At 36.6% G+C, this 15,449-nt stretch overlaps 1 protein-coding gene across 2 annotated transcripts in view; it reads left to right on the top strand.

The window, feature by feature from the left end:
* WDR47 (WD repeat domain 47) overlaps window positions 1-15,449 on the top strand; it is a 56,476-nt gene extending 41,027 nt beyond the window's left edge. For both annotated transcript variants that reach the window (XM_082613411.1, XM_082613410.1), the window contains exons 9-15: window positions 2,245-2,320; window positions 4,120-4,277; window positions 7,395-7,564; window positions 8,359-8,529; window positions 9,214-9,345; window positions 12,170-12,388; window positions 14,091-15,449. In XM_082613411.1, coding sequence (XP_082469537.1) covers window positions 2,245-2,320; window positions 4,120-4,277; window positions 7,395-7,564; window positions 8,359-8,529; window positions 9,214-9,345; window positions 12,170-12,388; window positions 14,091-14,233 — 1,069 coding nt within the window. In that variant the 3' untranslated portion in view covers window positions 14,234-15,449. The remainder of the gene's footprint in view (window positions 1-2,244; window positions 2,321-4,119; window positions 4,278-7,394; window positions 7,565-8,358; window positions 8,530-9,213; window positions 9,346-12,169; window positions 12,389-14,090) is intronic.

The following is a 15,449-nucleotide window of genomic DNA, read 5'->3' as shown; positions in this document are numbered from 1 at the left end:
AACAGAATCCCCTCTCTTACCCATCTTGGTCCATGACTTCTGTTTCTACTAGGCTGCCATTTTCAGCCTACTTAGCTGTTTCTTTTGCTATGTATCTCCACATTTCTGAATAATCTGCTTCTATTGCTGTTTTTATTATCCCTTGATTCCCTGCCAATTAGATTTAGCTACCATACCTTACCTACAACACATTAATTTTGTCTACACCTTCTTCTAATATACATCAATTTTTGTTTAAATCGGTATTCAGTGTTAACATTACTATGGCCATGTAAATGTTATTTACAACTGAGTCATATAGTATGAATTTATTTCCTTTCACAAAACTTTTTTGTTTTTCATGGGGGGGAGTAATTGCCTCATTTTTGGTGTGCATGTGCATGTGTATACATGCTTAGTTTTCTTGGTACTAAACTATCTGCAGGTGCTGTGACAGAACTGTAAAATCATAAAACTCCTCATTACAGTAATAAATATTAGGTACTTTCTCTTTCCATTTTTTCCCCCCTGGGAGAAACCCCTCCAAGATCACTCCTGGTTCACTTTATATTCATTGCTTCTAAGTCATTTTATTCAGGCCTAGAGAGTCCTGGGACTTTCCTTCACCATTCTCCTTGGAGTTTCCTTTGTCTGTTCCCTGTATTGGATCCCCTGTTTTAGGATCTCATGTAGTTTTCTGAAAAGGGGTACATCAGAGTAGAAGTTTCTGAGATCTTGCATGTCTAAGTATTTCACATTTGACTTGTTAGTATAGCAGAGTATAGAATTCTAGGATGGAAATCATTTCTCAGAGTTTCAGAGTCATTGCTACATGCTCACATACATATTGAAAAGTCTGATGCCATTGTGATATGATCCTTTGTATGAGGACTACTGCTTTTTCCACTCTGGGATTTTTTAGGACTTTGTCTTCCCTGATGTTCTAAAACTTCATGATGATACACATCAGAGTAGGTCTATTTTACTTCATTTTGCTGGATACTTTGTGGGCTCTTTTAAGCTGGAAACTTAAGTGCTAGAATATTGAAAACATTTATGTAGCAATTTTCTTACCTCCATTTTCTATTGATTAATTTTTTCTGGTATCATATTTTATTTTCTAAGCTCTTTCTTATTCTCTAACTTTCCTTATATATATATATATGTGTGTGTGTGTGTATATATATATATATATATATATATATATATCTTTTTTTTTTTTTTTTTTGCGGTACACAGGCCTCTCACCGCTGTGGCCTCTCCCATTGCGGAGCACAGGCTCTGGATGTGCAGGCCCAGCGGCCATGGCCCATGGGCCCAGCCGCTCCACAGCATGTGGGATCCTCCCAGACCGGGGCACGAACCCGTGTCCTCTGCATCGGCAGGTGGACTCCCAACCACTGTGCCACCAGGGAAGCCCTTCCTTATATTTTTTAATAGATATTTTTCTTGTTTCCTGGATTCATTATTTCCCCTTATATTTCTTAGAATTTTAATTATATTTTTGTAGCTTTTGTTTCCTTAATTGTCTTCCTTCTTCCAAATTCCTTTCTTGTTTATTTTACTCTTCGTTTTTTTTGTTCTGTTTTGTTTTGTTTTTGGCTGCGTTTCAGGGTTTGCAGGATCGTAGTTCCCCGACCAGGGGTGGAACCCGTGCCCCCGTGGTGGAAGCATGGAGTCCTAACCACTGTACCACCAGGGAAGACCCTAGTCTCTGTTTTTTATTTAGGAGGCTTTCTTCAAGCATTTGACTATTGGGAGTGAGGCATTTTTTTAAAAAGCTGATTGGAAGGAAGGGCCACATGTATGGATGCATGTGTTTACCTGTTGGCCTCACCAAAAAGTGATTAAATGGAAACATTGTTTTATTGTGGGACCCTGAACTGTCCAGTTTCTGTTAGTCTTTTCTCATGGCCCAGATAATTTTTTCTAAAGAGCAATCCAGGTTCCTGCCTGGGTTAGGATGTAAGCATAGCAACCAGGATTCTGGAACTAAGCAGGGAAAAGGTAGTTGACATCTGACTATAAAATTTGTGGACTTTGACTTAATCTCTTTTCTAGAATGGCTTCTCATTCCTTCCTTACAACTAACTATGCTTTGTGTTATGGAGTCCAGAGCCTCTTAATAAATGGCTCCAGAGAGTAACTATGACTGGAGTCAGTGGGTGTCATTTGCCAAAAAAATAAATATTAGAGATTGAAAGGACAAATTAGTTTCTGTTTTGATATTCAGAGTAAACTGTACTTGAATTTCTATTCACACAGCTCATCAGAACATTCGGTCATTAAGCCACCTCTTGGAGATTCTTCAGGGAATCTGTCAAGATCAAGAGGGGAAGAGGTAATACTTAGGGGAAGGAAGGTTCATTATTTTTATATTTATTTGCAAATTTTGTCAAGGAATTCTCAATTTAAAGAAAGAACAACCTTTAGAAATAGTCATTATTGTTAATGCTGGTAGTTACCTCAGGGTAGTTGAGCTTTCACTGAGTGAAGTGACGGGGTTGCCTGAGAAATCACATTTTGAGAGTATTCATATTAATTGTCCAGTGGTGATCTTGGCGCATGAGTTAGGGCTGTGTCACTACTCTCTGAACCCTGTGGTTAATTAGTTAAGGTATTATTATATCTTTACTCCTTTGGACTTCTCATCAATGCATTTGTTTTTTGCTTTGGAACCAGATATCCTTCCCTAACCAGTGTACACCTTCACTCTATCTTATTTTCTCTAGTTCAAATTTTAACCCCATAAACAATAATTATTTCAGATGCTTATGGGGCCAAACAGGTAACATAAATGAATAAAGTTGACTATTTTTGTGATAAGTACATAGGAATATTTGTCCCTTGCACAAAGAAATATGCTGGCCTAGTGTTTCTAGTTCTTTTGATTTTCAAGAAAAGCTAGAAGGTTAGATTTTTGTGTGAAATCTATTTTTTCAATGGCAACAAATTAAAAAAAAATTTAAATACAATGGAGAAGAGCAGGTAAAGTTAATCTTGGCTCTGCCACTTCTGCTGTAAAGCAACCCTTAGTAATTATTATTAATGTGCTATCGGCCATTTAATCAATTAGTCATTCCCCTCCATTTTTCTCTTATCTACCCATGCTATTCATTTGGTAAACAGTCACCTTTCTTGTATATGAATTAATGGAAAATGTAGTATTTCTAGTCAAATAAATTGATATCAATAATACAAGAATTCAATTCAGTTACGTAAGACAAACAGAGTGTAATATATTAGGTTTAACTCCTACTCCCCTATGAGGATGTATTGCTGAATACATAAAAGTTTGGGTAGGGAGCTGCGTAGTCTCTTCATTGATATAATCACTATGGATTCTAGAGCTCTCAGCATACAACCAGAGCTGAAGTGATTTGCCTTTGGAACGTATGAATGTCAAGTACATACGCAAAGACAGAATTTGGTTGGGTCTGTGCACCACAACCAGCCTGGAGGGCTCTGTTCCAGGTCCAGGGTCCAGTCCTGGTCAGGGTAGCAGGGTGGTTTCAAATGATACCAATAATAGCAGTCACCAAAGCTTTTACACAGAGCTGTTTCAACTTGCCTTCTCAGAAGAGGGCTGTGGATAGACAGGTTGACAGTTTAAAATAGAAATGAGGCTGAAATTAAATGTTCTGATTGAAATCATTTTTACGGTTTTAAAAGGGTATTTTACAATTTGAGTTTGAAATATTAAAGTATTCATTGCTGGAGATAATGGCAAACTTTTTTTTTAACCCTAAAATGATTAAATAATAGTGTTTTATATTTCCTACTTTTAGAAACATGAACAGTTTTCTGTTTTTGTAAGAACTATACATGTGGGCTATTTTTTTCCTTGACAGTTAAAGAGAACTTAATATGGGAATGCATATTCTTATATTTTGTCATAGTAAATGAAGAAAAACTTGAATGTCTGTGATCTATGTGAGCTTAGTTTAGCAATGAGTAGCAAAAATAGAAAAATTGGGCTTAATTTGGATTTGCCATTCAAAAAAATGTATGATTGTAGATTATGAACATTAAAGTGATGAAGTGAATAATACAGTTCAGATGAATTTAAAATGAGATAAAGACAAATTCTTTCAAATTCATTTTTTTATAAAATGACTTTTATATTCATTCTTTCCATAGGATGACAAAACAAAAAAGCAGTTTGTTTGTATTAATACCCTAGAAGACACACAAGCTGTTAGAGCAGTGGCTTTTCATCCAGGTGGTGGTCTGTATGCTGTCGGTTCAAATTCAAAAACTCTGAGAGTATGTGCATATCCAGAAGTAATTGATCCAAGGTAAGGATAGATGATTTATTGTGCCATTCTTACTTTAGTTTTTAATTTAGCTATATGGTCCCTTTTTTAAGAATTGCCATTCAGTAGTGTTTAATTTTTATTTCTTTCCCTTTTATTAAGCTTTTACACTTTTGTTTTCAATACTTAGAAAATATACGTAAGAATCATCGATTAACTTTATAAGTTGTTTTTCATAAAATGTTTTTGATTAGGCCATTGTTCACTCAATAGTCTAGTTTTCTTTATTTACATGGTTTTTGTTAATTTTTTAAAAAATATGCAAGATCCTTCTATTCTAGCTTAATTACATAAAGACAAAGTATTGCTGGTTATAGACTTGGAGAAAATTTAAAATATCTTATACTAATAATTTCAAAGAAGTATTAGGTTGAACTATATGAAATTGCTGATATTTGACCATTTTGACCTAGAAAGATTCAATTTTCATTCGGTCAACCTAATTTTGATTTTAGTCTCTTGTTTTAACAGATTATGGGATTTGAAAATAAGAGATATATCTTTAAAGGCATATGTTGCAAAAAACCAGGCACGTGACCTTATGTGTTAGGTGTACAACTAATTCTTTAAAGTTACTGAGAAAGCATATACCTTAGATATAATCTCACAGAAAACCGAATTTGAACTCTTTTTTGTCAATTTATTTGTCAAGGCTTTTACTATCAAAATAAATAGGCATTATAAAGATCAAGAACTATTTGGTAGATTTTGTGGTTAGAGAAATGGCCACAAATGGAATAGTTTTCATACCAGTAGACAAAAACACTCAAACAAAACAAGCTACACATCTTTAAAAAATTTTTAATAAAAAGCAGTACATGTCATAATATGTTTTGGAAACTTTTTACAACCCTTAGGCTTTTTTATTATAACCCCAGTTTGGAAAACAGAGGGGGTGAGATTATTTATTTGCATTTTTTGGTATATCTCTGTATCTGAAACTAGAAATTTAGGCTTTTTGACTGCAGTAGCATTTAAAGGTTGGGAAGGGGAATAGGGATCATGTTAGATGATAGTAACATAATTTATTGGTGCTCATTGTGTTAGTTAAGTAGGATTATATGAGAGAATAGGCAGAATTCCAGATCAGCGTGTGGAAAAGAAAAACAATTATATAGGCAGAGCCAAAGACTTTGTGTATTTAAGGTTAATCTGATCTTAAATTGACTTTCCTCTTTTGTATTTCTCATGCTGGCACAGATGTTTCATAGACTCCCTTGAAGAAACTGATTTTTATGAAAATAAATTCATTTATTTAACAAATATATTTTGAGCTCCTTCTATGTGCTAGGCTTTGGGGATAGTTGTGAGTAAAACAAACATGTTCATTGACCTATGGAACTTCTGTCTTAGTGGAGAAGATGGATATTATGGAGATAGGCACACTAATAAATGTAATTATACATTGTTGTAGGTGCTATGAAGAGAAAGTACAAGGTGCTGTAACATAGTAAAACGGGAGATGAGGGAACTGGGGAGTCAGAGTAGGACCTCTTTGAAGAAGAGGTGTTAAAGCTGAGATCTGAGGGTGAGTAGAACCTAGCCATGTGAAGAGAAGGGAGAAGATAGTAATTAGAGGAAACATAACGTGAGAAAGAGCTTGGCTTTTTAAGGAACCAAAACAAGTTCAGATCAGCTGGAGTATTGTGAGCTGTAGTGTGATGAGGCTACAGAGATAGATATGAACTAAGTTATGCAGTTTTGTATCCATTTTGGATTTTATGGTGAGTGCAGTGGGAAGCTGCTGAAATTTTTCAGCAGAACAGTATTGTGATGTAAACTCTGGGTCAGATGGCAATAAGATTAGATGCTAGGAGAAAGGTAGGAGGCTGTTGTCAATGGCCGGTGTGATGGCAGTGCAAAATGGATGGAGGTAAAATCCATTTAAAGAAAGAATTGGTTGGCCCTGGCAATGAACTGGATGTGCAGCTGAAAAGAGAATCTTGATCTGATTTATTTTCTCTATCACTATTAAGTACCTTGTAAGTGTTGAAGATTTATCAATATTATTGTTTTTTAAAAATTTCTTAGTTATGAAAATTTTAAGCATACACAGAAGTAGAGATTAGTGCACTGAAATGCATTTGTCAAGATTTTTGTCACATTTCTTCATCCTTTTTGTTTACTAAAGTATTTTAAGGTATTTTAATCTTAGGTTTGTCATTTCACCCTTTAGGATGAATCTCCAAAAACATGTACATTTTCTTACATAGACTTGATGTTATCATTATACCTATAGTATCTTAATATTAGTCTATGTTTTAAAGTACAAATAAGATGCTACTACTCCACTAAACCAGTGTTAGACTCCCATTAAAGGCCAAGCTATCAAGGAGCATGGCTTTTAGGACCTTCCCCAGCTGTGCTTGCTGCTCCTCACCCATCATGTCTGTCCCACTCAGTCTCTGGAATGCCCCAGGCTTCTCCCCGCCAATCCTACAGACTTTTTCCCATGCTGCATGCTGGGCTGGTCTCCCCACTATATATTATCTTCACTGAAGCAGTTTTCCTGCCTTCATATTTTTCTGTAATAGTTCTCCCTGTCCTTTAAGGCCTAGTACCTTGTATTGGACTATAATATTTATACTTGCTTTAGTGTATGTGGGTAGTCATGAAACATCTACCCCTGCCAGATATTAAACTCAGGACAGAGCTCTTGCCGCTTTTATTTTTTCTCTGTCCTTTTCTCTATCCTTTGCCTTCCCCCAGCCCCAGGCAATTGCTCATATTATATGTTTAATAAATGTTTATTGAACTTTTTGAATTAGAAGCATCATTAGCTCTTTTTAAAATTCTTCTGGGAATTGAAAAATATATGAAAATATGTGAAATGAAGACTTAAAAAATATCCTCTTCCCTATGTGGTCTGAAATAAGACTTAAGGTTAGTATAATAATGGTTAATAATTTTACTTTTGGATTTTAAATATGCTTTAAATTTATTTCATCTAAGAGTTTGAAAATTGTTAACGTACTGTCTGATACTTTTTTTGCTCCCTCCCTCAAGAACAACCATAATGCAGAACTTCACATTCACTTCACATTCATTAACCTTAGTAAGCAAGAAATTGAAATATCTTTTTGCGATTTTTCTTTCTAGTGCACATGACATCCCTAAGCAGCCAGTGGTACGTTTTAAAAGGAATAAACATCACAAAGGATCCATTTACTGTGTGGCCTGGAGTCCTTGTGGACAGTTATTAGCGACAGGATCAAATGACAAATACGTCAAAGTGCTGCCCTTCAATGCAGAGACTTGTAATGCAACAGGTAGGGGCCGAGTATGTAAGCAGTAGCTTGCCAGTGTGTTCTTTATGTTTCCCCATGTGTCTCTGATATAGCTCTGTATTGTTTTTAGTAAAATCTAAGAATATACCATTAAGAATTTTTTTACATTCTAATTGCTTGTGTTCATGAGGCATTGGCATTCTTCTTTTTTTTTTTTTTTTTTTTTTTTTGCGGTACGTGGGCCTCTCACTGCTGTGACCTCTCCCGTTGCGGAGCACAGGCTCCAGACGCGCAGGCTCAGCAGCCATGGCTCACGGGCCCAGCCTCTCCGCGGCACGTGGGATCTTCCCGGACCGGGGCGTGAACCTGTGTCCCCTGCATCTGCAGGCGGACTCTCAACCACTGTGCCACCAGGGAAGCCTGGCATTATTCTTTTTTAATCACTTCTTACAAGGTGGCCAGGTGGTGTCTAATCCTCAGAAAATTATTGTCAGCAAAAAAATAACTTTTATATAACTTCCAGAATTGTATTAGTGAATATTTTCCAGAGAGTATCTGCTTTTTCTTTCATTTTCTTTGGGATAAAAGCCAAGAAGGTAACTCTACATATAGCTCTGTTTTAGTGATGATGATAACCAAGTCGGTATTTTGATTTCTTGACGTTTTTTTACTCAGTAAAGTGAAATTGATTATTATATCAATTCCAAAATGAAAATATAAACCATACTATTCTACCGTTCTACTACTCTTGGTCAGTTTGGAGGCAGTTTAGCAGTCTCAAATTATCACAGTAAGTTGAGCAGCGTCTTTTTTTAAAATTCTTATTGCTGTTTCAGGACCGGATCTGGAATTTAGTATGCATGATGGGACAATTAGAGACTTGGCATTTATGGAAGGCCCAGAAAGTGGTGGAGCTATTTTGATAAGTGCTGGAGCAGGGGATTGTAACATTTATACAACCGATTGTCAAAGAGGACAGGGCCTCCATGCTCTGAGTGGGCATACCGGTATGTGATATCAGTCTTAGACGCTACTCTTCTTTTTGTTCATCCCATGCTTTTTCCCCCTACGCATTTTCATTAATGGGGGTATATTGCATCAAAAGGGATTTCTTCAGGACAGGAAATTTTTATTTCAAAAATCTAAATTGTGAACTTTGGATAACAACACAGTAATGATAGCTAACATTTTCCTTTACTTATACACATAATTCCTTAATTTAATCCTCACAACAACCTTATAAGGCCAGAAGTTCTATCTCCATCTTAAATGTGGAATAGGCAAAACTTGAAAAGGCAAAATGACTTGCTCATTATCTTACTGCCAAACATGGCAGAACAGGTCTGTCCCTTCCAAAGCTGGTGATCTAATCCCACAATCCTTTGCTTCCTCTTTGGAAAATTTGCCCTAATTTCAAATGATAATATTTTTTTCAGTACTAATTATGATGTCCTGAATTATTTGACTCACCAAAAAAGGTTAAGTTTATACAGCATGGTTTTGATGTGCCTTTTACTGAATTCAATTTTTTGAAAATTGCCAATGTATTTGATATATATGGAAAATCCCTGCCACACAGTATATTTGATTAACTAGATTAGACGTGCTCAACAGTAAGGAGTACTTAGCTTTGAATGTGTTATAGAAAAATACTGTTCCACAGTAATAACTGATTATATGATCTTTTATAGGGCATATTTTAGCGCTTTACACTTGGAGCGGCTGGATGATTGCGTCTGGTTCCCAAGATAAGACTGTTAGGTTCTGGGATCTCCGTGTACCAAGCTGTGTTCGTGTTGTTGGCACAACATTCCATGGAACTGGTAGGTTTTTTTGGAATTTAAATAAATTTATATGAGAAAGAAACTTTATAGATTGCACTTACTTCTCTCCTGCAAAACATGTTAAAAAACAATAGGAACAATAGAAACTAACTACTTGGCATTTTATTGATTACCTTAAATTCTTACAAAATGCTTTCATCTGTTACTTTATTTGTAAAAATAATATTCAGCTAAGGAAACCAAGGCCCGTGGAGATTAAATATCATGCCCTGATTATTCTGTTAGCAGGGTCGTTTTAGAACTCAGACCTTTTAAAAAAAATTTTTAAATTGCATACACATGGCAAAAATTGAGCAAAAGGGTGTAAAACATTTTCTTCCCACTCCTGTTTCTTGGTGTCTTTCCCTAAGGGACCAGTTTCTTATTTATTCTTCTAGGAATATTCTCTAAGTATATAAGCAAAAAGTTTGTATATCATACTCTCCCTTCTCCTTTAAACACACATATACACAGACACAAATGGTAGCATATGACACGTGCCTCGCTTTTTAAATTTAACGTGGATTGCTCCGTGTAAACTGAGACTACTGCTCTTTGTGTTATATCACCTTTTAAAATACTGGTATCTAAAAGTGACAGTATTCTGCCATTGTCTTTATTTTAGAGTCCCTTTTCTGCCTTTGTAGGTTTTTTTTTTTTTTTTTTTTTTGCAGTACGCGGGCCTCTCACTGTTGTGGCCTCTCCCATTGCGGAGCACAGGCTCTGGACGCGCAGGCTCAGCGGCCATGGCTCGTGGGCCCAGCCGCTCCGCGGCATGTGGGATGTTCCTGGACCGGGGCACGAACCCGCGTCCCCTGCATCGGCAGGCGGACTCTCAACCACTGTGCTGCCAGGGAAGCCCTGCCTTTGTAGTTTTTAATAGCAGTTCTGTGGTACTATTCCAAGTGAAAAGACCTGTCTTATATTCTTAATTTTTTTGTTTTCTCTGTAATGCTTTATCTATTCTCTCAACTTTCACGGACCTTTTTCTATACTTTGAATCAAACCAGATATGTTCTTCCACTTGTCTGCTCATGGTCAGGTCCTCTCATGTTTGGTCTTAGCTTTATTAGCACATTGCCAGAAAGGTCTTCTTTGCCTTAATTGGGACCTTACCATTATTTTCTATCTTCGAACTTGTTTATCTCCTTTATACCTCTCATCACTATTTAAAGTTATATATTTGTGTGTTTATTGCTGGTCTCGTTCAGTAGATTTTAAGTTTCACAAAGGCAGCAGTCATATCTGTTTTATTTCTCAGAGTAGATTTAAAATCTACCATAGTGCCTGGCCCAAGGGAGTAGTGATCTAATAACTTTGTTGAATAAATGAACCTAGATTTCTGTTGGCACCATAAACTTTGCACTTGTAAAGCTAAACTCATTATATTTCCCCTGGAAATCCACTCTTATTCCCATTTTCTCTGTGTTTGATAATGGTTCTCTTATTTCCTTGTGTACATAGATTTGAAATCTGGGGCTCATTTTTCACTTCTTTTTTTGCCCCCATCCAGGCAGTTAATTGACAAGACGGTTGATTCTTTATTCAATTTTTTCCTGAAATCTGTCTACATGTCATCATTCAGGCCCTTATTCTCTCATTATTCTACTATTCTATCTTGTCTTCCAGTGGTTTCCCTTCTATAGTCTGTCCATTTTAATTTGATACACATTTTCACATAGATTAATCTTCCCAGAGCACTCCTTGGATCATGTAAATCTCTTGCTTAGAAACCTGCAGTGATGTTGGGCTGTGTACAGGAACAAGCTCACACTCTGCAGTTTGGCTTTCAAGATGCTTGACGGTCTGGTCCTAACCTGCCCTTATGACTCAGCTACAAGCTACCTTTTATGTTAACTTGTGAAAGCAAGTAACTGCAGTCAAACTAAGCTACCTATCCTTAAACGTTTTCATTCCTTTCCTTTAAACAGTTTCTCATGTAATTCCTCCTGATAGCCTCTTCTTTTCTCTATCAAAAATTCAAGCAAAGATTATTTCTAATTACATATATGTGTAATACATGTAAACACATTCTCTCTTATTTATACTGTTTACTATTCTTCAAGATCTAACTTATATCCCTTTTTTCTGTTAAGTCTTCGCAGGCCACTTTGGTCTAGAGTAGTGCTCTTCAACCTTATCATTATTGCTTTCCTTAAGGAGAAAAACAAAATTAAATTTTTTCCTAACAAAAGAAATTAAATACTAAGGAATGAGATTTTGGTTTGGTAGGGCTGAACTTCGAAGGGTTACAAACCATTGTTAATATTTAGGATTTTTTTGTCCTCTGAGAACCAGTTTGCACCCCCATGGAGGCATTATTTCGTGGCCTAGAGTCAAGGGTCCAACCTGTAGACTCAGAGCTTATTTTTTGTTCAGTTCCTGTTGGCGGTTAATCATATGTTGCTTAGAGATATTTCCCACACTGTGTCCTAAAACATATTTTGTTATTTAATCTTTTGTTCCCCCAACTAGACTCTGAGCTGGGTATGGGAGAATTTCTGGACACTTACCCAGTAGTGAAAACACTGCATTAGGAAAAGTGGCTCATCTATTGCACTATAGGTAATGCTGCTCCAGGGGGTTCTCCCCAAAGGACAAAAAAAAAGGAGCTTTCTCATTTCTCACAGAATCTTGCTTCACATATCCTCTAAAAAAAGGATGCAAGTATTTATTGGTTGACAGTTTGGATTTTTCCATAACGGAACAGTATTGATAAGCTACATTAAATCTTTAGTGTATGGTTCAGTGAACATAAGTAGCTGTTGTAGTTGAGCTATATTGATTTTTGCATATCGAACCTTCCATTCCTCCTGCTATACAGGCAGTGCAGTGGCATCTGTAGCTGTAGATCCCAGTGGCCGTCTCTTAGCCACAGGACAAGAAGATTCCAGCTGCATGTTATATGACATAAGAGGAGGAAGAATGGTACAAAGTTACCACCCTCATTCCAGTGATGTTCGCTCTGTTCGATTCTCTCCTGGAGCTCACTACTTGCTAACAGGATCCTATGATATGAAAATAAAGGTGACAGACCTACAAGGTGATGGAAATTGACCTCTCTCCTTTTTTTTAGTCTTTCCTATTCTATTTGGAATCTTTCTTTTATGTTAATCTAGTGTGATTGACTATACAACATTTTCAACTTTTAGTTTTGTAGCTTCTGCTGAGCAAATTACTTGGTAAATGTATTGAGAAGAATTGTAACAAATTATTAAATTGAGCGAATAGTCTTATTGTTAAATAGTTTTTACAGTATTTAAAAGAATCAACATTTTTTATACTGAGTCATTTTGAGTTCAATGATGGTAGATGTTAAAATATACATTTATGTATCAATACTCCTGCTGCTACTTTAAAATAACATAGTGTATAATCTGTATAATTATATCTTCAGTATCTAGTTTTGTTTTTAAACATACATTAAGCAAATATTTACTGTGTACCAACTAGGGACAGACAGAGAGATGAATAAGACAGGTAACTTTCTTCCTGATGGAGCTTACATTTTAGAGGTCAGTAAAAAGCAAACCAGTAAACAGTGTAATTTTAGGTATTGGCAAGTGCTGTTAAACGATTAGCAAGGCAGGAGAGAGTGACAGGGTGGCTAGGGGAAGACTGTGCTGGACAGGCTAGAGTAGGTCTCACCAGCGAGGTGCCATTTGCACAGAGACCTGGTGAGAAGAACAAGCTGTGCCAGGACCCTAGGAACAGACCATAGCACGGTCAAGGTGCTGAGGCAGGAATGGATTTGGCTTGCTCATGACACTGCTAAGTTCCAGTGTGGCTGGAACTTAGTGAACCGAGGGAGAGAGAGGCAGGAGAATAAATCAGAGGCAGGGTTTTGTAGGCATTTTAAAAAGCATAATAGGAATCCTTTGGATGATTTAAAATAGGGAGTGATATGGTCTGTAAATTTTAAAAATAATTTTGAATTATAGGGAGAGTGTGTAAGTATAAATATCTGCGAGGAAGCGATTGGACCAATTCAGGTGGAAGATGATGATGGCCTGGACTAGGGTTGTAAAGGTGGAGGTAGTAAGAAGTGACTGAATTACGAATGTATTTTAGTTTGTTTCTGTTAAGTTTGGGGAGTGAGGGAAAAAGGAATCAGTGCTGATTCCTAGGTTTTTGGCATGAGCAAGCAAATGGTACCGTTGAGATGAGGAAGACAGGGAGAGGAACAGGTTTAGGCAAGAAAATCAAGAGTTTGTTTTAAACAAGTTATACTTAAGATGACTGTCAAGGCAGTCAAGTGAGATGTCAGATAGCTGTTGGTCTACTAGTCGAGCTCAGGTGAGAAGTCAAGGTTGGAGATGAAATGTACATGAATCTTAAGTATATAAATGGCTGTGGTAGTATGGTACTAGGTGAAATTTCATAGGAGATGAGGTATAAAGGGAACAAGAAATTTGAAGGCTGACTGTTGGGATTCACCAAACTTTAACTCAGGAAGAAGAGGACAAACATCAAAGGAGGCTGAGGTGTAGTGGCACTGAAGTCAGGGGGATATCAAGGGGAGAGAGTTTCAAGGAGAGAGTGGCAGCCGTGTCATGTTGCTGTGTATATGTTACCAAATACTGCTCACATAATTAGATCTTCAGTAATTTAAACTGTTTAAACTTTTCAGTGTACTATATTAATGTATTAGGCTTTTATATACTGTAATGTCTTAAAGTAATAGGAAGTCTATGAAATCTATACATATTTTGTACTGTAAGTCAAATCTCTTTTCTTTAATTTAGGAGACCTCACTAAACAGCTTCCTATCATGGTGGTGGGGGAACACAAGGACAAAGTCATTCAGTGCAGGTGGCACACCCAGGATCTTTCCTTCCTGTCGTCCTCTGCAGACAGAACTGTAACCCTCTGGACATACAGTGGATAGAGTACAGCCAATGTCAGTCTATGCAGTGAGGGCACAGAATTAAGACTACTGAGTTATGAACATTACAAACTTGAAGAACACGGACTGACCTGGAAGGTGTCTTAGCACGAGGAGGCCCCTTATTACTACGTATCCCTGTGATAGGAGCTGTTGGGTGGTGTTATTCTGCAGTGCTTTCAGTCTTCCATGTGAGCTCGTGCTGCTGTGACCTGCTGTATGTAGTCTTGTTGCCAAAGTCTGCGGAAGAGCTCTTATGTTGTCAGTGTGCACTCTAAGTCAAGGTGGCCGATGTGTTTACAGTTTAGTATTAAATGCATTCCTTGGTCTTCGCCTAAATGACAGTTTTATATACACATTGAAACTGAACTATACTTTAAGCGTATTATTACATGTAATGCAACCAAGTTCTACACAGATTAAACATAGATATTCAGAAATTACTTTTGCTTTTCTCACAATCCCATGATATTGTATCACTTGTCAGCTAGAGATCAGAATTTTATATGTCTCCCCAGAGTTACATTGTTGTTTTAACTAAGGATCACTATGGAGTTTAAAAATGCGTGGAAAACTGCTTCTTAGTTCATTATGTGGTATAGGCCTTTTCTTTTTTCTTAAACCCAGGGATAGAATTACTCTTTTGTCACATTATTTTGTTTCAGGCTTAAAAGGTAAACGTGTTTGCTTCAGAAACTTGTTAATTTCAATTTTTTGGATGCAACAAGATACCTCCCTTCTAAACTGTACTGTAGGCAGAGCAGCAGCGTTATGTGATGCAACACTTGATGGTACAGTAAATTTACCAGCTAGCATTTTTCCTTTTCAAAATTAAAAACTTGGCCATAGACTATAGCGTGGCTTGAAATGCTATGTCTGCATGATAACTTAAAATGGAAACTTTAAACTTTGCACTCCAAAAGCTTATTCAGATTCTTTTCTTGCACTGTTTTGTGTGATGCAGAATAATGATTTTATTTCTATGGCATTGTAGATCCTAACATTTATGTATCTTTATTTTCATATTGTACAGTAATTTTACTTTAAATTATTAAATAGCCTATTTTATTTATTTCACATGCAGTTGAGTTGGTTCTAACTGTTGAACTGTCTGTGCACTGTATGTAGCAAGCATTTTTAATCTATTGTATACAAGTGGAAAGGGTATTAGAAGTGTAACTGTGCTATTATTTCAATAAAGACCTCTTGACACCTTAAA

The sequence above is a fragment of the Mesoplodon mirus genome, assembly GCF_964341445.2.
Source record: "Mesoplodon mirus genome assembly, chromosome: 3".
NCBI lineage: Eukaryota > Metazoa > Chordata > Mammalia > Artiodactyla > Ziphiidae > Mesoplodon > Mesoplodon mirus.
Note: the sequence above shows the minus strand (reverse complement) of the source record. Positions and strands in the feature narration are given on the sequence as shown.